Below are 23770 nucleotides of genomic sequence, written 5' to 3'. Positions count from 1 at the left end.
TGTTTTCAGTCCTTCTACAAAGAAAGACACACATATTGTGGGAGCTAATGTAACTAACTTGTCAATACCACTCCTACTTGGTACATGTGAAGTTAGAGTCTTGAGAATGGCGTCACATAAATGCCAAAATCTCGGAGAATAAGCTATGATCAAATTAACGTTTGTGGGCTCCTGGGCTGATTGATCAGATGTTCACAGGACTGAAACTTAGAAGGTGAGTTCTAGATGAATCTAGAAATGCATCAAAGTCTATGGTATGTACTGGTCCAAAAATGGACTTTTCTACATTCCCAGATTCCTAGGATGCTAGAAGATATGAGAGATTAGTTTTTTGTTGTTACAATCCAACAAGACCTTACTCTCAGAAATCTCTCATATAGTTATGGGAAGACTATTGAATTATGATGATGAAGTAGAAAAAAGTGCTTCTGAAAATAACTAGACACTTTTGCCAGTCCAAAAGAGAAGCATCTTATATTGACAGTGGCTTGCACCTATTATGAACCTCACAAAACCTCATATACAAGGGAACCATGTCTATATGAAAAAAATATACGTGTCATGTTGAACACGAGGAACCACTCATTCCTGTTTGAGGAAGACATTATTGATGTTCGGGTGACTATCCTGAATCTTAGACAGCAAGTTGTCAAAGTCTAACATGGGTCTGCCTTATTCTTTTTTCTTGGAGATAAGGAAATGTTAGGAATAAAATCCCTTTCCTAAATGTGAAGTATTACTAACAAAATGAATCTTATGAGAATGAGGAAGTCTTCCTCCCTTAAGAGTTACCTCTTACGATAGTGGTCCCAGAAAAGTGATCAGGATTCTATTGCGTAATCAAAGCAAATAGTATCAAGAACCTATTTGTCCATTATTATCCTCTGCTATATATGCAAAATGAGCAAAGCTCATGCTAAAACAGATCCCAAAAATGGGAGGACATTGGGTAAATTCCCATCAAAAGTACTACTTGAGAGGCAGTTCCAGCTGGAAAGAGGTGGTGCACTATACTTATTCTGCTGTGCAGTCTGACACTTACATAAGGATTCATGCTCTCTGGCAAAAGAAGAGTTGTGTGTTGGTCTAGGATGAGAATTTTGTCTTGTGTATTTCCTTTTAAGCACTGAGACGTATATCTTCAGAAAATAGGTGGCTGCCCTTGAGTCATTTAACAATGACACTGACTGATCAGTTTGTGAATTTAATAAGCAATCACCCCAAAAAAGGAAGCCTCCACAGTGGACTGTACATACCTGGACAAACCTGAGGAATAAAGTCATGGCTCCCTGCATAAAACATTGGCATTTACTACCAATCTAAATGCAGTATCTGCAATGTATACTGTGGCTTTGAGCGTGGACTATCCTTACTAATAAGGGCTTGGAACCTCACTCTGACTTTCTGAGGAAGTTTGTCACTGAATTCCAAACCCTTAGAGTCGTCACTGAAATCATACTTTGCAATAGCAATTGATCTGCAGCACAAGATTCCAACAAATGGACTGTAGGAAGTGGACATGGCGATCGAACGATGGGAAATCCAAGAACATGATAGATATGATCTTGATAAGTAGCAGATGGGTAACATCAGTACAGCAGTAACAAACTTTCCAAGCAGCAGATATAGACTTGGACCACAGTTCAGTGAGCGCAAACATCAAGAATAAACTCAAGAGAAAAGTATAAGGCAAAGTTTAAGAAAACAAGAGACATGGCAAGGCTAGGCAAGGAAGAAATAGGGAATGCGTATAGAGGAGCACTCAAAGAGATTGGGAATGCGGACATAGAGAAAGATCTAGATATGAAAATTGAAGGGATAGCCATGGTGGTAGAAGAGGCAACTGAGCAGACTGTTCCAGAAGAAGAGAAGATCAATAAGAAGTGGATTATGCAACATACACTGAAGTTGGTCCAAGAGAAGAGAGAGCTGAAGATCAGAAGAGATGCTTCCAAGAGGGCGGAACAGTAATACAGAGTGAAATGCAATGAGGTAAGGAAAGCAACCAGAATGGATAAGGCAAAATGGTTAGAGGAGCAGTGTGAAGATATAGGCCGCGTCTACACTAGCCCCAAACTTTGAAATGGCCATGCAAATGGCCATTTCGAAGTTTACTAATGAAGCACTGAAATACATATTCAGCGCCTCATTAGCATGCGGGCGGCCGCAGCACTTCGAAGTAGTTGGGGTCCTTTTGAAAAGGAGGCCTGTCTGGATGAGCCGCGCGGCAGCGATACGTGTCAATTTCGAAGCCCCCTTATTCCTATGAGCAGATGGGAATAAGGGGACTTCGAAGTAGGCGGGGTCCTTTCGAAAAGGAGCCCCATCTGGATAAGCCGTGTGGCGGTGAACCGCTTCAATTTCGAAGTGCCGCAGCCACACGCATGCTAATGAGGCAATGAATATGTATTTCACTGCTTCATTAGTAAGCTTTGAAATGGCCATTTGCATGGCCATTTCAAAGTTTTTGGCTAGTGTAGACACGGCCATAGAGAGGTATTAGAGCCAGTATAAGATTAGGGAGGTGTATAAAAGGATGAGGAATATTAATAAGAAGAGACAGCCGAAGCAGATGGCGATCAAAGACAAGAATGACAAGGTGCTCATGAACAAGGAGAAGGTTGTGCAGCGATGGACAAGATATTGCACTGATCTGTACAAAGCACAGTTGGACCTGAGGGGTGTCAGAGGGACTGATCAAAAAACTGAAAGAGATATCTCTGCCAAGCAATGAGAGCAAGACCGATATTTCAAAGGAGGAAGTAGAAAAAGCAGTGAAGTGACTAAAGAATAACAAGAGCCATGGAAATTATAAGATCACGGGAGAGATGATCAAATATGGTGGAGAAAGTCTGATTCAGGAAATACACCAACTATGTAACATAGCATGGAAAGAAGGGAAGGCACCTAAGGAATGGACAAGATCCATGCTAGTGACAATACACAAGAAAGCAAACACGGAGTGCAAGAACTACAGAACGATTGCCCTAACAAGTCGGCTAGGCAAGGTGCTAATGATGATACTGACAGAGAGACTAAGATTGCAGATAGAAGAACATCTAGCGGACGAGCAAGAGGGATTCAGGGAAGATGGAAATACCATACAGCAGATATTGGCACTAAGATTGATAGTGGAGAAAGCTCAATGAAATAACAAGAACATCTACAATTGCTTCACCAATTTTCAAGAAGGCATTTGTCAGTATAGATCACAAAGTGATCTGGGCAGTGTTGGAGTCGTACAGAATGGATAGCAGACTGATACAACTGTTGAAGGATATCAATGACAATGTGAAAACAGCAGTGAGAATGTGCAGAGAGAGAGATGGGAAGTTGGTTTAGAACAAGTATGAAATAAGACGATCCAATATTGCTGAGTATCTTCACCACTCACCTACAGAGCACAATGGGCAAGATCAAGGAAGAGGTAGAAGGGATATCTGTGCACAGGATGAGAATCAACAACTTGACGTTCGCAGATGATATAGTTATCATTGAAGAAGTGAAAGAAAAGCTAGCAAGAATGGTTCAGGTGCTAAACAAGGAAGGAAAGTGGTATGGACTGATTATGAACATTGATAAAACAAAAACAATGGTATTTGGAGATAAGGAAACAGGAAGGAAGATCAGTGTAGAGGGGATTGAATGGAGAACATAGAGAAGTTCATCTGTCTGGGAAGCAACTTAACATCTGATCTAGACTGTAAGAAGGAAACAGCGACTAGAATGGAGAAAGCAAGAGTGAGTTTGAAGGTGATGGATAAGATCTGGAAAAGCAAAGCAGTTGGCTTAGGAACAAAGCTGAGCATCTTGAAGACATGTATTGAGCAGCATGTATGGATGTGAGACGGGTGATACTGAGAAATTTGAAGAGAAGGATATAGGCATTGGAGAGGAGTCGTTATAGAAAGATCCTGAGAAAAGAATGGATGCAAAAGGTCAGCAACGAGGAATTACACAGGAAGACAACCAAAAGAGAACCTACTGCAGAAGGTTATACAACTCAAGTTACAGCTATTCGGGCATATCTGCAGAATAACTCATGAGCAAAAAATCAAGACCCCGGTATTTGGCATAATGGACATCTCAAACACAAGAAGCAGACCTCACAGAGAATGGGTAGATATACTAGATAGCTCCTATAGACTAGCTCTGCACCAAAGCCACTCTGCACTGGACAGGGAAAGATGGAAAGAAATAGTGAGGGAGGCATCAGACACTATCAGGAGCTGAGCCCATGGTTGTTTATGATGATGATGATGATGATGAATAGCACTTGATACTTAACTATGTAGAATTATAGGCTGTAGATGTAATTGCTTTTCTCCCTGATTTAGAGGGATTGTGAGAGTCTTAACAGAAGGATCTAGAATGGGCTGAGGTAGACCTCCAGGAATAAGATCCTACCCAAGCCAGAGAAGCACACCATCTTATATCACTTTGGGAAATTCTGGAACCTCTCTCAGGCTACAGATACACTGTAGCCCTAGCTCGAAATAACTTACACAAACTGTGGTGTGCAAATTGCATAAATTATTCCAAGCTCACTTATTTTGAATCTGGTGCAGGCTACACTGCACCAGGGCTTGAAATAAGAAGGTACTTTGAGCTTCCCAGGAACAGAATTGCTGCACTCAAAATAATCCCTCTATTTCAAGCAAAGTGTTTGACCACAGAGTTTCTATATCGGGATATAAATGTATCCCGCAATAGAAACCGTAGTGTAGCTTTAGTGTTGATGACTTTTGGAGGAGGCAGTGGTGGTCCTTCTCTCACAACAGAATTGGCCAAGTAAGAAGATACAGGTGTCATCTCCAAAGAGGGCACTATCAGAATTATGAGGCAGTAACTCCCATATCAGAACAGGGAACAGAAAACCTGTTTCTTTCATAACATTCAGAGATAAAGATTTTACAATCTCCCATTTAAAAATTAGTCCTTATTGGAAATTCTGGATCCAGTGAAACAGTAACATCCTCCAAAGTGGGGTATTTGCTACCCTGAGGCATCTTCTCACAGGGAACTTTCAGTGTTGACTAAAAACATATGTCAGTGCTGATGGTACACAGAACGGTCATCTGTATTTTGCTGGTATAATCATATTGATCTAGTTTTATGCCCCTAAACAATAATGGTCCCACTTGTTCCAGCATTGCCAAAATGGAGGAACTTCTGGTTTTTGCAGCCTACAGTTCAGTATCAAGTTCCCCATGGGTTTCTGAGCTTCCCTGCTGCAGACATGAAGATATTGAAGTTGTAGAGGAATCTGAACCTTGTCTTGGAGTCGACCTAGAGAGGGGGATTTTTCCTTCTCACTCTCATGGGACTTTCAACCCTCACAGTGAGCCTGAGACAAGGAGACTTTGTGTCTACCTTTGCCTACTCCTGTACCTGAATTTCTACTGCTGGGTTGCACAGCCCTCGATTCATACAGCATGGTCTTCCATCCCAGATCCAATGTGGGTCTGGAAGCACTCTCAATGAGATATTTCCTACGCCATAATTCCCCTGGTTGATGAGCTCAGGGTGAGAAGAGATGACTGGTACTGCAGTTGGTGGAGATATGAGCTTATTCAAGCCAGTACACAAACCTGTTGGGGCTGGAGGGGTCACTAATCAGGAGGGAATGAAGGCAAGAGAAAGCCCTTTGTGCCTGTAATTCTGGGTATAACCAATCCCATGACAGGAAAGATACATACGGAGAGCAGATTTCTTTTGAAATCCAAGAATTTTTATATACAATATTTACATTTTATAATATTTAGAGGTTTCCTATAAGGGGATAATATGGGTGGGCACTGAAGGGTTCTGTCTCAGACCATGTGGAGTTGAGAACTGGAGAGAGAATATAGGTGTTCTGACCTTTCTGCCCTTAGGTCGGAGAACAAGAAAAAGCATAGGCATGGGGACGTTACTAGCAAGAATGTTCCTGTCTCAGGTACATAGAAGACATGTATACCAACAGTGGAATACAGTAGGGTCTCACCATTTGTGAGTGCCACATTCACAAATTGAATTATTCGCGAGTGTCCTCGCTTCCTGGGGGCTTCGGGGCAGGAGCACCGGCAGCCACTGCTTTCCTGGGGCTCCAGGGCAGGGAACACCTGCGCTGCTGCTTCCTGGGGCTCCGAGCTCCCCCTTGTCCCCCCAGTCATGAAACATCACATTCAGAGGGTTCTGAACCCAGAACCCTGGAAAATGTTGAGACCCTACTGCACATACAGGGATAAGCACTTGAAGAACTATGATTTCTCCTAAATTACCACAGAAATGGGTCTCATTGACTGTGTGGTTATCTTCTACATAAAGTGTAACAATGATTACCTCCCACATTCCTGCATTATCAAGTATTAAAGAAAGAAATTACCCTTATTTGGTTTCATAGTTTATATATCTGATTACTTGATTTTCTTGGACCCAGCTCATTGTCAGCAAAAAGAAAAAAAACCAAGCCACTGGTGCCAAAATGTACAATTCAGGCTGACGCAGTCCCAGATTAATTAGTATTGTCTGCCAGTATGCATTTGCTGTGTACATTTTTACTGTCTCCTGAATTGATATAAATAGAGAGCAGTTCCACTCCAGTTGCAAACACCAGACAAAGAACAGGTTTCTCAACACGTACTTTGAGGGTTGAGTCCACCCTTAAGTGGCTTGCTTCATGCCATGAAAAAGTCATTGTCTTTGATTCACCCCAATGTGAGAAAAAGAACTAAGAACACTAAGTATGAGGTATATGCAAGTTCACTTTTGGGGGGAAGGTCCCCTCAGGTTCTCATACAAAATCTTACTACACATACACCAATTGAAAACACAGAACTGGAGCAGTGCTACTCTGTCAGTATACCTAGTCATTTTACAGGAACAGAATATCAACATTTATAGCATGTGAGCTTGAATATATAGAGCCTAACACATCTGATGCATCTGATGAAGTGGATCTTTGCCCACAAAAGCTTTTGCTCCAATAAACCTTTTAATCTATAAGGTGCCACAGGACTTGTCATTGTCTCTGCAGATACAGACTAACATGGCTACCCTTTTGATATCTGTAGAGTCTGGTTGCCAAGAGGTATTGCCTTCGTTCTTGGTTAGGAGAAAGCATTTTTGTTGAAAATTAGAACACATTCATTTCCCAGATCCTCACCCATTCTGGCACATATACAAAGCCCTGATAACAGGGATTTCATTGTAGATTAAAAGGAAACATTTTCATGGGAGCTGCTTGTTAAACACTGGCAGGATACTCCTAAGTCAATATTGATGCATCAGTTTTTAAATGCTCTACTGATGTTCACATTTGTATGTCTTTGTTAACTGACAGTTCCCAAGGCAAATTCAGAATTTCCCATTACATAACTTCTGTAAATCTGAGGGATTTGACCCCTGTAATAAGAAAAAAATTTGAAAGACGTTTTAATGTGGCTTCTATACACACACATGTGCGAGTCACCAGTAGATACAGTTTTTGAGCACTACTGCTGGTGCACAAAGTAGCGGAGTCTACATATGCAAATTCTGTAACTGAATATTCAAGCGCTCAAAAGTTGCATCCACACAAACAACGGATAATTCAAAACCTGGATCATAGTGAACATTGCTTGCAACTGTTCACCAGGTTTTCCAGAAGGCTTCTTATTTCTAGTGTACTGAAGCTATAAAAGTAACCCCACAAAGTGTTACATGCAAGAAAAAAAAGTTATGTTCAAAGTCACTTACACAAATGCACCTTAATAATGTATCCCTTTGCCTGAGATCCTATTCATCTCTGTTGAACCTATAAAAGAGAGACTTAATTTGACTGCTACTACAGCCTTACAATTCAGCTTTAATAGCTTTAAATTACCTGCTAGCATTTTTTAAACCAGCAGTGTTCAATAGAAATTAAAAGATCGCCACATTTGTGGCTGTCTTTCCATATTTGCCACATTCCATGCCCACCCCCCAACCTAAATAAATGCTCTCCTCCCGCCCCAGAGCCAGGCACACCCAGCTCCCCTCCCTCCCCGTCTAACTGAATGCCTTCTCCCCACGCCAGGCATCCCCAAACCCATTCTAATTCAATGCCAATGACTCACCAGAGCCACTGCTGTAGCTGCCATCAGGGCCACCATGAGCTTCTTCCATTAAACTGTGGGGAGTTTGCGTGGAGTGGGCAGATGGCACTCCCCACGTGCAGCTCTAGGAGGAGCTGCATTTAAAGGCTCCAAGAGCCACAGGTGTCTCCAGAGCCATATTCACCACAATGCAGTGTCCCATTCACCACATGTGAACACCCCTGTTTTAAACTATGCAATATTTCTACTTATTCTTTTAAGATTTTTAAATAAGTGAGCTATGCTTCATATTGATGTTGTAAATTAATGCAGGATATGAGAAATTTAAACTAAAATATAACTTTTATACAAGTTGTGTATTTGCTTATTAACGTCATTCATATTAAGCAAATAACAAAATTTTTAGCTAAGTCTATAGTAAGTGAACAACATGTAATGTCTTATCCAAAAAGAAAAGACTATATAGCAATTTACACATGCCGATTTGTTCACATGAAAAAAAATGTCTGGATCTTATTTAGGCCTTCTGTCTCTCACACACCTTGTTTTCACACAGTCTTCAGATTTATTTTAAAAATTTCTGGTAAGTAAGGTGTAGAAATAAGAGGAGTAAAGAAAAACACCAGTAAATTGAAACATATACAACTCAGAATTTAACAGCTGACTCTCAGGCTTAGCTAGGAAGCCTCTATTCAGATAATATTGTATCTTGTGATCCCATAATTTGGAAAAAGAAAGAAAAAGAAAGGACTATTTCAAATCTATACTACTAGTTACCTGCTAACATCCCACAGATTTGCTGTAAATGCCTCTTCCCTAGGTTGTCCGCATCATACGCCAAGAAAATTATGCAAACCACAAGCTCGGCTTTTATAAAATATCTTTATTCTCCAGTTCCATTGTCAAACGGCCACTGCTCCTTATAATGCTGCTGTAGCTCTCAAGTAGGAAAATAATCACTTTTCTCCATGCTAAGATGCAGCAACCCAGGACTGAGAGTTATGTACAACGACCAATGTTAGTGATACAGGCCATGGTTGCTATGAACAAATTTAATCACACACACTACCCTTCTATCAGCTATGAAAGTCTATGAAATTCCGTGATGCCATCAACTTTTGCTGACACAAGAAAAAAACCTAATGTCACTTAAGAGCCACAGAGACAGATGAGGCTGACACTACTAAAAAAGTATTTTTAGGAAAACAAAAAAAGAAGTCTGTCCTATGAAAGCTCATCCCCTAATAAACTATTTTGTTAGTCTTTAAAGTGCTATTGGACTGCTTTTTTGTTTTCATAGTATATAGATTAGCATGGCTCTCTCTCTGTTACTATTTTTAGGAGTGCAAGTGTCTAATAGTTTTACTCCTCTGTGAAGATTCCAGCTAAGGAACATACTAAGGAAAAACCATACCTGTTAGATATGTTAAGAGCAGAAAGCTAGTGCTTTGAATTTTTTCCTCTCATGGTCACATGGCAATACAGTTGTTAGTCCTCTGTTAAGGACTACATGATACACTTATTTTAAAGGAAACAAAAAAACAGTCATGGATCAAGAGGAAAATGAGAACAGAAATGGGTACCTACCTATAATAACTGTGCTTCTTCAAGAAGTTGCCAGTGTCCATCTCACTGTATGTGCACACGCATGCAACATCCATTTTTGATTTTTCCCCTTTTTCAAAAAGCAGTATCTGTCTGTGCAAGTGACTACCATGTCCTTTTCTTTCATGAAAGTAGGAATAAAGAGCATCAGCTGCATCAGTTGAACAGCAATCACAGTACCTACATGAATTTGGCTTCTGACTTATGCAGCTAAGTAGCAAAGCAGCATTTGCCAATGGGTTATTTCATAACACTGCTTTCTAGATTTCTATCTTAGCACATTTCTGAAGCAGGCAGATCATATCACTTGAATTCTGCAGCAATGAACTTAAATATTCCACTTGAATAAAATACTACAGTCTCCATTTTGACATTAGTGATAATGTGTGATAAGATAAACTGCCTTTACTACTGCTTGGGGCTGTCACTCCAAACACGTGGAGCAACAATCTTAAAGGCTTGGCCCTGTCCACATAATAAAGCAAAGTCTGGACATACGTAGCCACTCATCTCCTGGTGTAGAGTTTGAAAGACAGGCGGAATGATTAATGGAAGTTCTGAAACCACCTTGGGAACTAGTTTTAGGCAAGGCCACAGCATCATTGTCTTTGTTTATGGGGGCTCAGCTGAAGCACCTGAAATTCACTCCATTTCTGGTCAAAGCAGCAGCAACTGGGCAGATCATAATCAAAGTGAAGCGGAGTAAAGATTTAAGAGACACTCAACTGAAAACTCCATGAGGACTCTAAAGATATCTCAGGCAGGAGTAGGTTTTCTGACCTGAAGGAAGTGTGTAATAGTCATTTAAGAAACATCAGTAAACATGGGGTAAGAAAAGAAAGTACAATTGTGCAGTCAGCAGGCTGAATTCAGTACAAAACAAAGAAAGGCAGCAGTTCAGCCCCATTAAAGTGCAATAAATTGTCAAGGATCTTTGGTATCAAGATCTGGACTGGGTCCAGAATACTTTGGGCTACCAATATCACAAACCTCTTCTATTTAAAAGACTAACTGCTTCTAGTAGATCTTTTCTTGCTCTGTATCAGGATTTCCTGATCCTGTAGGAAGCAGTCTCTGTCCGTGGTACTCAGCTAACAAACAACCATTCCATTAGCTTCGGGTCTGGATGAAGTATACGACCAAGATGCTGTCAGATCTGATCTGGGTGGTCTGGGAGCTAGATCAGAGGCGGACAACAAGTGGAGATCTGTCAGCTAAAGTGCCTTGACCAGTACAGAGCTCCAAGAACTGTCATGGCTCCGTCCCTCTTGATCTTTGAAATTACCCTGGGAATCAGTAGAAAGGCATAAAGCAGAGCTCTGTTGCATGTTGGGGGAAGGTGTCAAACAACAATCTTGAACTCACGCTTCCTTTGGAACAAGAACTGTGACTCTTGGGTATTTCTATACTACATTCCACTAGCAGCAACCTGTAATGTCAGTGCAGCTGCATGCCACAGTGAAAAATCTGGTTGCAACTCTAGGATGCTGGAGAAAGGCTCTGGCACAGGGAAGGGAGTGGGGATAAGATGACCTTCCCCATTGCCTCCTCGCTGCCATACATTTTTCCTGTCACTCTTCCTTTTCCAGCACCTTTCATCAAGACAAAGCAGGGCTCTAGTTGTGGGGTATACTGTTTTTTAATGCTGCTTCCCCCGTTCCAGAGCCTTTACTCATGGAGATTAAATGCTCCAGCAGCAGGATATTGGCTGATCCTTCCCTCTCCCCACTCCCTTCCACTAAAGCCCTTCCTTGGGGTGGGGAAAGGCTGTGCAGCAGCAAACTGCCCAGGATTCTCATCGCTGCTTGCCTTCCCCCTCTCCCACATCAGACCCTTTCCTCACTAGGGGAAGTCTTTTTCCTGAGGAGAGGAAAGGCTGCAGTCATATGGAGGTAGATGGATACTACACTTACAGATGGAGAGGCCTGGGCAAGTAAATGGGTTGTTATTACTCCACTTCCTCATGCTGTACTTCACTGGCTACATTGCTACGTATATCTGTGATGAGGGGTGGGGGTGCAGTGGGGATAGGTACACTACACACTGCTGAAAGATGTGTGCTGTGCAGACAAAGTTAGACGCAAAACAGTTTGGTACATTTCATGGTGGATCTGTGAAAGACTCATGCATGACTGGTTGTATGATGCCTTGCAGGAAATATGGGCTATGGCTGATTCAAGGGCGATGAAGAGTCATCAGGGTTACCTCACTCTGCAGATACCACCACGGCCCCAAGGCAGAAATAAAGGAAAAGTGCCATCTTGTTTGTTTATATCGCATACGTCTGTCACATTGTCTGTGAAGATTTACCTTACTGAGTTTTGAAGGACAGAGCGAATGCTATATAAGCTAGTCTTATGCCTTGAACTCCAGGCTGTTCATGTGCAACACCATGTCATCTGGAGACCAAGTTACTTGAATCTGAAGAGCTCCCCAACCCACTCCTCAAGCCCCTGTGATTAGCATCTTCGTAACAGTGACTTTAACTGGTACCTCTTTCTACCTGTTTACAGGTTCTAGCCACCAAACCAATTCTGCCCTAACATGCTGGAGTACTGAGAACTTCTCGCTTATTCAATACCTTATCTAAGACTAGACTAACCTGAGCCAGAGGTGAAGACCACACAGTTGAAAAGACCAACATGGTGAAATACAAACATGTTGATATGTGGCCTACAACTGCAAGGCATATCCATACATTTGTAGCTCATATCAATATAACTAAGTATGAGGGCTTCTAACAACTGGAATTTGTCCTGGGGCTCACATGCCTTTTTTCATCTTGAGTTGAACACAGCTCTTATGAATTCTTTTCTCCATGATTATATGAGTGAAGGTTTTTCATAATTCACTGGGGTACCAACCCCATAAATAAAGATAGGGCAAATTCTTAGTTTGTTACTGGCATTGGCCACTGTCAGAAGACAGCATACTGGGCTAGATGAACCTTTGCTATAACCCAGTTGGACTGTTCTTATAAAAAATTTGTTCACCGTGCAATCTAGCGACAACACAACACAGAGACAAGAAAGTAGTTCCTGGGACAGTTGTGAAGGCAACATGATCAATTTCCTAATGAGGAAATTCTCCCAAAGCATCTTCTTTCAACAATGGAGCACAAGTAGCATGGACAAGTTTCAGAAGACGCTTTCTTCCATTACATAGAGGATTGCTATGTCTTGGCATACACAGACAGAAGCTCTACTCCAATAACTGATTCTCTTGCAGTGGAATTATAGCATGGCATATTTATATCCATGGTTTCCAAAGCAAACTGTGCTGCATCTACTGTTAGAAAATGTTTTTCTAATGGTCAGTGTCACAAGCTTAACCTAGAATGTGAGAGACAAGCCACATAATGGAGAAAACCCTGTCTGACACTGTAGGGAGTGTGGTGTTATATAACACCACTAATGTCTAAAGGTCAAATTATGCCCTTAATTACATCTACACAAGACCACTATCCTTTTCAGAGGTGGAACAAATCAGGACTTCACAATCAATAGCACTGATGCATAACAAACAAAATATTCCATCAAACTAACTCTTAGCTAGAATGGTTCTGGAAGTGCTTTTAGAAGTGAACAGTTAAAATTAGTCACTAAAAGAAGTAGGTAAGATTTTGACAAACTGGGAGATCTTCAGAAGCTGTAATTTATACATATTCAGCTTTCAAAGTAGAGCCATACCTTCAAAAATCACTTGCAGATAGTTTTATGATCTAAAAGACTAAAGAGGGTTTGGAACTTGATTAACAGTTTTGAAATTTTTCTAAGTAAAAGAAAATGGTGTTTGTGTACAGTTGCAAGTCTTAGCTTGATACACTGCAATAAGAGTTTGTATAAATAATATTACATCCTAACACATTGAGGCTGTGTCTAGAGTGCGGAGAACTGTTGGCAAAAGATATGCAAAATGCGCACCGTATTTTGCATATCTCTTGCTAACAGATCTGTTGGGAGAACATGGGGCCAAACCTTAGAAAAGCCCCCCCTGTCGAGATATCTCTTCTTCCTCATGGCAAAGAAGGTGCACAGGGATGTTGACAGAACACTCACAACCAGCAGACCTCTTCCAGGAGATCTGCAGTCTAGATGTGTGCTCTTTCAACAAAACTTCTGTCAGTAGAAGTTTTGTCAACAAAAGCCTGCAGTCTAGGCACAGCCTAAAATTAAACTAGCATCAGTCCCGCCCGTTAGCATAAAAAGTTCAATTTACAAAGGAACATCTATTAAGAAATGCTTGTTTGCTGTCTAACTACAAAAGATTTTAGAATGTGAAATAGCTATTTTCAGATAATTCAAGTAAGGTGCTGAATATTAATATGGAATAGTAATAGAATTGGGTTCATTAACAAGAAAATTGGTGGCTATTTCTAAAGTTATAAGTCAGCCACAATCTGGATTCCTTATCAGAACAAAGCAGAAAAATAAATTAAAATTTACACTACAGGTTGAATGTCATTAGCTTGACACCCTTGAGACTTGACCCATACTGAACTACCAGATGTCAATACTGTCTAGCAGCATTACCAACTTTACTATTCATTGGGCAGTCAGTAGACATTTAGGAGTAAGTTACAGCTAAATAACAGCACAGTACACAGAGAGTCAAAACTGGTGGCTGTAAACAAACTTTATGGGACTGCAGAAAACTTGGTTATATTCACATTAAGTGGATATCAAAAATCACGCCGGACCATGGATGTTGCTGGATGAGAGAGTGCCACATTAGAGGAGTTCAATCAATCGCCAGTTTTAACGAAATACATGTGTGTGAACTTTACTTTTGAACAAAATTTCTCACATTCCTTAATACAGGGATTAATTATTTCACTATTCACATTCCCCACAGGGACAGGATGGTGTGAGAAGGCATACTTGAAACTACATTCTAGTGTTGGTTATGTGCCTACTTGCAAATGTTAAATACAGAAGAGAAGCTAGATTCACTCCTGTTGAAGCAAATCAGCATAGAGTCAAGAGTCAGGTGCATGTGACTGAGTTATCCACATGTGACAGCAGATAGCATAGCATTGCATCTTTTTCTGGAGTGGCTCTGTTAAGCAAGAACAGCTTTATACTGTATTTAGGACTGCACACTTCTAGAGGCTTCCAGTGAATCAAAAACAAACATTTTCCAGGCAATCTGGCCTCCATCCTTTCCTTCTGATATTGTACCATGCTGTTATAGGCCTTTTGGTAGAACAAGCCTTGGAGACATCTTGCTCTCCTCCACCCCTCTGCAGCTGGGTTTTCCATCACCAGGTATACACAAAAGAAATTAAAGCAAGAGACTAGATATAACCTGATCTCCAGCTTGCACTTAGCACTGTAACACTTCTTAATAGAGCAAGTTTTCATAGCTTACATAACCTGGGGGGAGAAGCAGTGATGATGAATAATATAATTCACACTTTGGCTATTTTCACATCATGTGAAAGTGTAACAACTTGAACCCTGCACTGAAGTCTGGCTCTTTATCTCAGAAGTGCCTCTGTGAGCTGGCCCAGTAGCGTTGTATGCACTGTCACATGGGAGAACTCTACTTCATTCCCAGTCTCAGTTTCTTGCTCCCTAGGCTGGAGTGGAATGATGCAAAGAGATTCAGTGCACTTAAACCTGGAGAGATGGAATTACTTTACATCTCCCAGCACAGCTGGAGGAACCAGTGTAAGGGAGTAATGATGCCAGACTCCAAAGGGAGCCCAGTTCTCCTCAGCTTGAAAGAGAGTAGTGGTGATGTAGTCCTCAGAAGGGAATGTTTTGGGGACAGAACATTTATTATTTTTGACACCAAAAAGGTGCACCTGGGTTTCAGAATACGAACTCTAGGGTAGGGAATGCTTAGTTATGGATACAAAATAGGCAAACTATGTTTCATTCTTTTGAACATGGATTGTTGTCAACAGAAAGAAAACACATGAAAGCATCATAGGATTTTCATTAAACTCCATGAACTGGGCAAGCATCCATGGAAAAATATAAAAAGATTTAGCTGGATTTTCCACACAGTTAATCAGTCCTGAAACCAACGGAATCATTGTATAATAAAGTGGCTTTGCTTAAGAGATCTTGTAACAGTTTGCACCACTTTAACCACTTGCCTATGAGTCACAGAAGCAGAAGAAGATAAAAAAAAGAAAAACTCAGTTTCCATCATCATCAATGAAGAGTTAAAAGAAGAGCTACCTTATGAGAAAAAAAGTTTTTATAGTTCCTTTACAATTCCTAAAAATTTTAAATATGAAACAGAAAATTATACACTGTAGTGTTTGATGTCAACATTTCCAACGAATTAGCCATTAATCCTTTACAGTATAAAAGTACAGCAGTTAATTAATTAGCAGCCTGAAGGCTTCATGTTATTCCCAAATTTGCAGTGCAGGAACACCTGGCATGTCCAGGAATTATTGGTCTCATGTGAGACAGCTTTAATTTTATTCAGTATATATTAACGTATTGATATAGAAGGGGGAGACAAACGCTTTTAAGTCTATAATTAATTTTGTAGGGGAGAAAAATGTAAAGATGTTATATGTAAAATATACAGAAGGAAAGGTGAAAAAAACACACCAGACTAGTCTGAGAAACAGTGGACAACAATCCAGTGTATAATTAACAACATTTGAATCTAAGAAAGTAAAAAGATACATCTCTAACTGTCTACAAAATATTAATAAGTACACTATAACCTTAGAAAGTAGAGCTTACTGCTTCGCAGAAAAACATTCATACTATTTAGATTGTATGTAGAACATTAACCTTTTATAATGATTTGTTTAATATATCGGAGGAGTGGATTGAGGGGGGTGGTGTTTGAATCCAGGACAGTCATGACAGACAACAGTGACATCCAGTGGATGCTTTGGAAATTAAACTAATATTACAAACAATGCAAAATGACTCCTTTCGCACCTTTGATATACAGGCAGCACTCAAGTTACAAACAGGTTAATGTTCCGAAAGTTCATCGGAAAGCTGGTCGTTTGTAACTCAAAATGTATTTTTCCATAGAAACAATGTTAAAATGGTAGTTAAGATTTTGTAGGCTAGCCTGGGAGCCTATTTGGCCCACAATGAAGGTGAAATACTATATATTTGCAATGAAAAATAGAAAACTTTTTTTTTTTAAACTTTGAATGCTGGTGCTTGAGGAAAGGCAGGTTTAATTTAGAGGAGAATGAGGAAGTAGGTGGAGATTCTGAAGAGGCATTCTGGGCATTCCTCTGGCTGCACCCCCACCCCCCACTCCTATCCCTCCACTCCCCCTAGACTCTGCACCGGCTCTTGCAACCAGCTACATCCCCCTAATGTCTACCACCCCATTCCCTCCAACCCCCATTCCCCTGTGGACTGCATCCAGCCTTCGCCCACCAGGAGGTAGTGAGCAGCATGAACACAGGCCAGAGGACTCCAGAGGAGCAGGGTTGGCCATGCAGCCAGTGGCTTGCCAGAAGTGATGGGTTCTCCTTAAAAGCGCCTCTTCTCTTCAAAGTGCCCACGCTACTTCAAAGTGCCTTTACTCCCCAAAATTATAAACTTCGAACTGCCAGCAGCTAAAGGCATGCCAGCACTTCGAAGTTGCTGCAGGGGAGAATTAGCCTAATGAAATGCTGCATATTTATCGCAGCACTTCTTTAGTAATCTCCCATAACCCTGATTACCATGCTCCCTTAGAAGTTGGGGCCAAGTGTAGACCCAGCCTTAGAGAGTTACAGAATTTTGTTGAGAAGAATGCAAAGTGGCATTGGATGTTGCTAGAATCTAACTTTGGGAAACTACATACTCAAAAACAAAAAGGAAATACCAAAATAAAAACCCTACCTTTCCTGCAAAGCAAAGTTTCTGACACAACCTACGTAATAGTGGTCCATTTGGTGGTAAAGTACTGCCCCACTATGCAAAAGACCAGGATTTATGAGCAAATCTACAACTCCTTTCACATAAGGCAATAATACACAGGCATGTCCTTTGAGAAATATACATTTTTGAAAATAAGGGTATGAAAAAATTATGTACAAGTTTGCAGTTCACGTCTCATATTGCTAAGTTTCTCCCAAATTCTATTACCGATGTATAAATGGTGACAATGCTTTCTTAAAAATGAAAGATGAAACACAGTTATCAGATGAAGAATCATTGACCTACCCGAATCTCTTGAAGATTGTGGAAGTTATTTCCTACCCTGACAGAGATCTTGCTTGGGGTGTAGCTTTCATCAGATTTGTAGTCTGCATAAATACACAATGTCTTCACTGTTGTTTTTCTTCTGTAAGTAAGAAGCAGCAAAGGCTAAGCAAGCATCTTAAGAAAAAATTATCCAAGTGAGAGTTTGTTGAGATTGTCAAGATCACAATTTAAAATGTTCTAAAACTTGATGCCAATGTGATTATACTGATTTTTAGGATCTCTAGTGCAATAGCAACTACAAATTTACGTATAATTTTTATGAAGTACATATTTCTAAAACAAGCTTACAATAGACAGCAAAATACACAGACCTACACAAACATTAGCAACCATACGGTCAACATGTCAAACAAAAAACTCCCAACACAACATAAAAATTAAAACACAAGTCAATACAAACATAACCTTTCATCACGCACTAAGATTTGCTATGCCTGGGCTAGGGTGTCCTTGTTAAGGAAAGCAATTTTGTCAAGGGATCAACAGGAAACAGGACTCAATTGTCAAAGTCTTGTCCCCAGTGATGTGAGAAACTAACCATATTAACGGAGTGCAGGAGTCTTGTGGCCAGTCGTACCTGCTACAACATAATAGAGCAGAAAAGGGTAACGTGGCTTTAAACGGCAGTTAAATCAGGGCTCTAGATATTATCTTCCATATCTTGAACTGCAGCCAAAACAAAGCAAAAACTAGTGCAGACATAGCACCATGTCTCAGAAGATGATAGTGTAAAGACACCCAGCACAGCACTCACCTTGGAACTGCTTAATTGGTCATTGCTACAGTAAAACTAAGAATTTATAAAGCAGATTTTGCAAACAAATTAATCTAACTAGCTCCTAACCATGTTACTAAGAGAGAGCTCAATTCTGCATGACTTGTCAGTCAGAATGTACTTCCACAGGAGTTGTAACCAAGCACATTACATGCAACAAATCACAAATATTTTGTACCTAAACTGGATGTTCACCAGGTGAGGTTGTGACCCATCAGACTGCCAATAAGTTTCTAGATTATCATCTCGTAGCTGGTCTACTCCGAAGCCTGAAGGCACAAAAAAAAAAAAATTAAATAAAAATAATCTCCTGTATCGGGTTCCCTTGCTGCTGGTATAACAAAATATTTTTAGAAGGATAACTACCACAAACTTAGAAATGCAAGTTCAAAAACATAGCAAGTACTTCTACCCATTCAAGTTTTCAGATATCTTTATTAAGCAAAATGGATGCATAAGATCTTCTTCCTATAAACCCAATCTCAAAGTGTGCTGAGCATCCCTCCACTCTATTGAAACCAATGGGAATCAATTTAGAGATCTGCTGAATTCTTTTAGGTCTTAAATCTGCATATAATTTTTTCCAGCATCCAGAATCATGCTAAGGCTTTTACAGAACATAATAAAAGAGAAGATCTGTCTGGCCAATAATATAACCAATAGAGTAAAGTTTTGTTTGCAAAACAGAACTGGGAATTCAGCCATAAGCTTCACTATAACCTAGTGAAAGTTTAAAAATACAAGGTGTTATTTGTCACTTCCACTCAATTTCCAGAGAAAGATGCCAGAATTCTGATACACCAAGAAAGATCTGCAAAAGAGTCATTTAAACCACTTGGCTCACTTTTGCTGTTAGAACGCTCCTTTAAGTTTCTAGTATGTCCCCAGCTGTGCTCTAAGTATTTTGCAGACAGGCTCTTTTATTCTGTATTGGAGGAAAGAGAATCTAATTTTAACATTATAATCAGTTAAAATATTATTGAAGAATCCTCTTTTAGGGACTTTTTTAAAAGGACTTATTTGAAAGAGCCTGAAATACTCTGAAAAAGCATGAACATGTCAATAGTACAGTTACTCTGGATACCGATTCTTCTTGGGTGGTGATAGGTGCATGGTCAGACTGCACCCAGAATATGCTAGTATAAAACACACAACACTTGATACGTTTTAACAATTGGTAAGTGTCCTGGTTATTCATGTTCTCTATCTTAAGGCTCCACCTTGAAAAGTAGAACGGTATGACTAAGGAATACCTCATTGGGATATCCACTACTGTTCCATGGCTGTATATGAGCTTAGAGTAATATTGGACAGTTCTGTAGAAGAACATGTGATTATGACTGCCATTTCTGGCCATTTTAACATCTTTCCCTCTTATTTCTCTTCTCCTAGCCCTTGAATTGTTTTACAAACAGTAGGTATTTCTGAGCTAGTGGGCCAAGATTACTTAAAATTGTTTTTTATTGTGGGTTTGATCCTGTAAACTGTTACTCAGTGAAATTGTACCAGCAAAGTCAAAGGAAGTACCCATGTAAATGAGTGAAGAGTACATGCATCAACGTTTACAGGATTGAGCCCTACACACACACACACACAACACACCAAATAGAATTACATAAAGAATCATCGTAAAACTAGAACAAAGCTGAGGATAGTTTGCCATGTTACTATTCCTGATTTTTCAAGTCATTCATCTATTTTATAATCAAAAGGCTGATCTTTACTTAATCATTATTTTCAGTATTAACAAAACACTATCATACTAAAGTACAGAACAACGTTAATACTCAACTATATAATATTTTTAAAAAGAAACTTACTTTACTGAATGACTGAAGTACATAACTAAGAGATCCCTTGAGTGCACATTTCTCTGGCAATAATTCTACTCGCTAATGGTCTCTCTTAATTGAAAGAAATCTAAATCTTACACATCTTACACTTTTTGTTTTATGCCTATCATGATTATTTGTAGAGACCTGCAAATCCATGAATATCTGCTTCATATGAGGATGTGGCTATCCCATTTCTCATTTTTGTGGAAATGGATGCAGATACCAGTTTTGTATCTGGAACCCCACAGATCATTTTTGCAGATGAGGACATCACTTTTGTAAACAGGCAGGTCTTGAGTTATTTGTCTCCTGCCACTGCCCCAGCCTTTTCCATTTTTTCCCTATGTTTTCTGCAATTCAACTTATTAACTCCATCCTCTTTGCTACTCCTTCACATTAGCTAGTTGCTCCAAAACAGAACCACAGGACTGGAAGGAACTTTGAGAGGCCATCGGGTCAAGACAGCTGCACTCATGGCAGGGTCAAATACCATCTAGACCAGTGGTTCCCAAACTGGGAAGCATGCCATCCTGGGGACCATGAAGTGGTTCCATAAGAGGCATGAAATTCTAAGGAAAAAAAACAATTTTTAAACAGCAAATTCAGCTGAAATACTCAATCTTTTAGCAGCATTAATCATCTCTTCCATAAGTACCCGTCAGAATTGTTAACACACTCCAACTATTAAAAAAAAAAATATTAGAGGGTTAGATTTCAACATTTGTCAGCATTACTCATCGACAAATAAAGAATACCATGAAGCATCACTGTCTGTCCTTAAAAGAAGAAAATTATTTTTTAACAAAGGGGAAGAGAAAGCGTGTAAAGCTAACTTCTTTGTACCACATATGTTTCTATGAATACAATCATTCTCCACCGTTCAACTGCTTTCTTGGAAAGTCATTCACATCCTCTTCAAGCCATGTGTTCTGCTCAATTTGCTGATTTTCATCATCAGGATAGTCTGTGTTACTTGTTATTTCTTCCAACAGAAGGTAAATTCTATTCTTTTTATGTCTTGAATAGAGGTTAGAGGCCTATAATATTCACTGTGTCTGTCTTTGTGCATATAATGCTTTTCAATTGTTTATAATGGTTTTAATTAAACAGGGATATTCATTAAATTTGATATCTAAGTTTACGTTGCCAAAAAATACAGTTAGTTCTTTCTACATATATTAGCCTTCTTAATTACAGACTTTTAAAGCAATTTTTAAAATAGTATTTTATTCAATTTCTCTGAGTTGACAGGCTGAAATTTTTCTGATATTGGCTCAGTTTTTTTTCCTTTTCCCCTTTTTTGTAGAAATGTCTGTGACAAAGCAAATGAAGTATGATGAAGAGTATATCAAATTTGTTTTCATCGTCACAAACAAAATGGGATTGACCTTCCTCAGTGCACTGTTGCTGAGAACTGTAAGGCATAAAACACTATGAGAACTCACCCTCGGGCATGATAGTTGAATACAAACCACAAGACACTCAAAGACAAGCCAAAAAAGATTCTCTTCTTGCCAAACTTCAGTTGCTTGAAATGGATTACGTTGGAACTTCTATTAGGAGATGGCCAAACTGGTGAAAGCATCTTATGAGCTATCAAAGCAAAGAAAGCTTACGTGATTGGAGAAACACTTGTGAAACCATGCTTGTGGTGTGCTGCAAACGCTGTGCTTGGTGCCTAAAGTCCGAAAAATTATCAAAAATGTTGCTCTCTGATAACACAGTGAAGTATCGCATTAATGAACATAAAAAGACAAGTTTTGGAAAAAAATAAAACACTAGGGTTTTCTGCAATTCAGAGCAATGGCACCACTGATATAGCTTTATGGCATCACTTGCTTGTTTAGACTCAATTTGTGGTTGATGGAGGATTCTGACACTTCGGCAACAGTGTCTTACCTTTTTCATAGAAAACGCGAAAAGCTAGTCCGTGTTTGCACTGATGGTGGCCCAACGATGCCTGGCTCTTGCTCTGGATTCATGGCATTGTTCAAAGAAAAGCATCCAGCCATAACTGAGACTCAACTTTCAGACTCTTCCAGATGACCTGTGTAATTTACCGAATTTGGAAATCAAAGTTGTCAACTTTGTGAAGAGGAGCACTTTAAATACAATGCTGATCATAAAGCTCTCGTTTCACATGGAAGTCCACTAGCTGTCAAAAGGAAATATGCTGAGCCGACTCTATGAACTCAAGCATGAAGTGGAAATCTTCCTCTGAAGTCAGAAAAAAAGAATTGTATGTTGCTTTCACAGACAAAATATTTCAGCTTTCAATGGAGTAGCTTGTAGATGTTTTTGAGGCGATCAATAACCTCAATTTCAAGCTATAAGCAAAAAATATAAACACTGCCCATGGTGATGCAATCATACCTTTCATGGAGAAAATTCAGCTTTGGAAGCACCAAATTCAGGATGGAAACTTTTCATCATTCCCTCATCTCAACAAATTCCTTGCTGAAAAGGAAGGACTTGATCAGCATTACTGGGATCAAAAGAACAAAATTTTTTATTTCTCATCTGGATTGCCTTGCTGAGGAGTTTGCGCATTATTTTCCAGATGCCACCTTGATAATCCTGTTTGGAAATTGGTACAAAATCCTTTCATAAATCATGCAGATTTACTTCCAGGTCCTTTGCAAGAACAAGCCTTTGAACTGAAGAGTCAGTTTCAAAATCATGAATAGAGAAGAGTTTTGGGTAAAATACCTCCCCATTTACCAGAAAGTTGGAGAAGAAGCATTGTGAGTGATCATTCCTTTTTCTTCTACCTATCTTTCCAAAACTAGTTTTTCAATTCTCATTTACTAAAAATAAAATAGCGTAATCAGCTGGCAGTGGAAAGTGGCTTGTGTTGTGCTCTTTCATCCTTCAAATCTAGAATGTTTGCACTGGTGATGGAAAATCAGTATTATCCAGCTCATTATATTAATTAAATTCAAATTGCTTTTATTTGCTTACATTTGTTCTTCAAATTTCTGTTTCCTCTTCAAAGGAAATGACAGGAAAAAACTCAGTTAACCATTAACTACCGGTCTGTTGCTGTCTGATTCTGTTTACTGCAGTTTAGTCAAATTTTAGTTAGTTTTAAACTGGTTGGAATTTGATGCGTTTTTGTGATATGCTAAAAGTGTTGAATATATAAACCAATATTTTTTGCTCATTTGGAAATCTTCAATAAAATATTTAATGTTTTACACATTTTTTCAATCTTCCCCTATGCACCAGATACACGGGTAAAATAATTACAACTTAGTTGATCACGAACAATAATATACATTTAACCCTTCACACTCATTTACTTCA

At 39.5% G+C, this 23770-nt stretch overlaps 1 protein-coding gene across 10 annotated transcripts in view; it reads right to left on the bottom strand.

Moving 5' to 3' along the window:
• ANAPC10 (anaphase promoting complex subunit 10) overlaps positions 1-23770 on the bottom strand; it is a 406696-nt gene that overhangs the window by 370731 nt on the left and 12195 nt on the right. For all 10 annotated transcript variants that reach the window (XR_012645413.1, XM_074993258.1, XM_074993259.1 and 7 more), the window contains 2 exons: positions 18808-18898; positions 17813-17933 (listed from right to left, as the gene is read on the bottom strand). Coding sequence is in view for 9 of the 10 variants with exons in the window: in XM_074993258.1 (XP_074849359.1) it covers positions 17813-17933; positions 18808-18898 (212 nt within the window). In the remaining variant the exon portion in view is untranslated. The remainder of the gene's footprint in view (positions 1-17812; positions 17934-18807; positions 18899-23770) is intronic.

This window comes from Carettochelys insculpta, chromosome 4 (genome assembly GCF_033958435.1).
Source record: "Carettochelys insculpta isolate YL-2023 chromosome 4, ASM3395843v1, whole genome shotgun sequence".
Classification (NCBI taxonomy): domain Eukaryota; kingdom Metazoa; phylum Chordata; order Testudines; family Carettochelyidae; genus Carettochelys; species Carettochelys insculpta.
The sequence above is the reverse complement of the archived record's forward strand: the minus strand, read 5'-3'. Positions and strand labels throughout refer to the sequence as shown.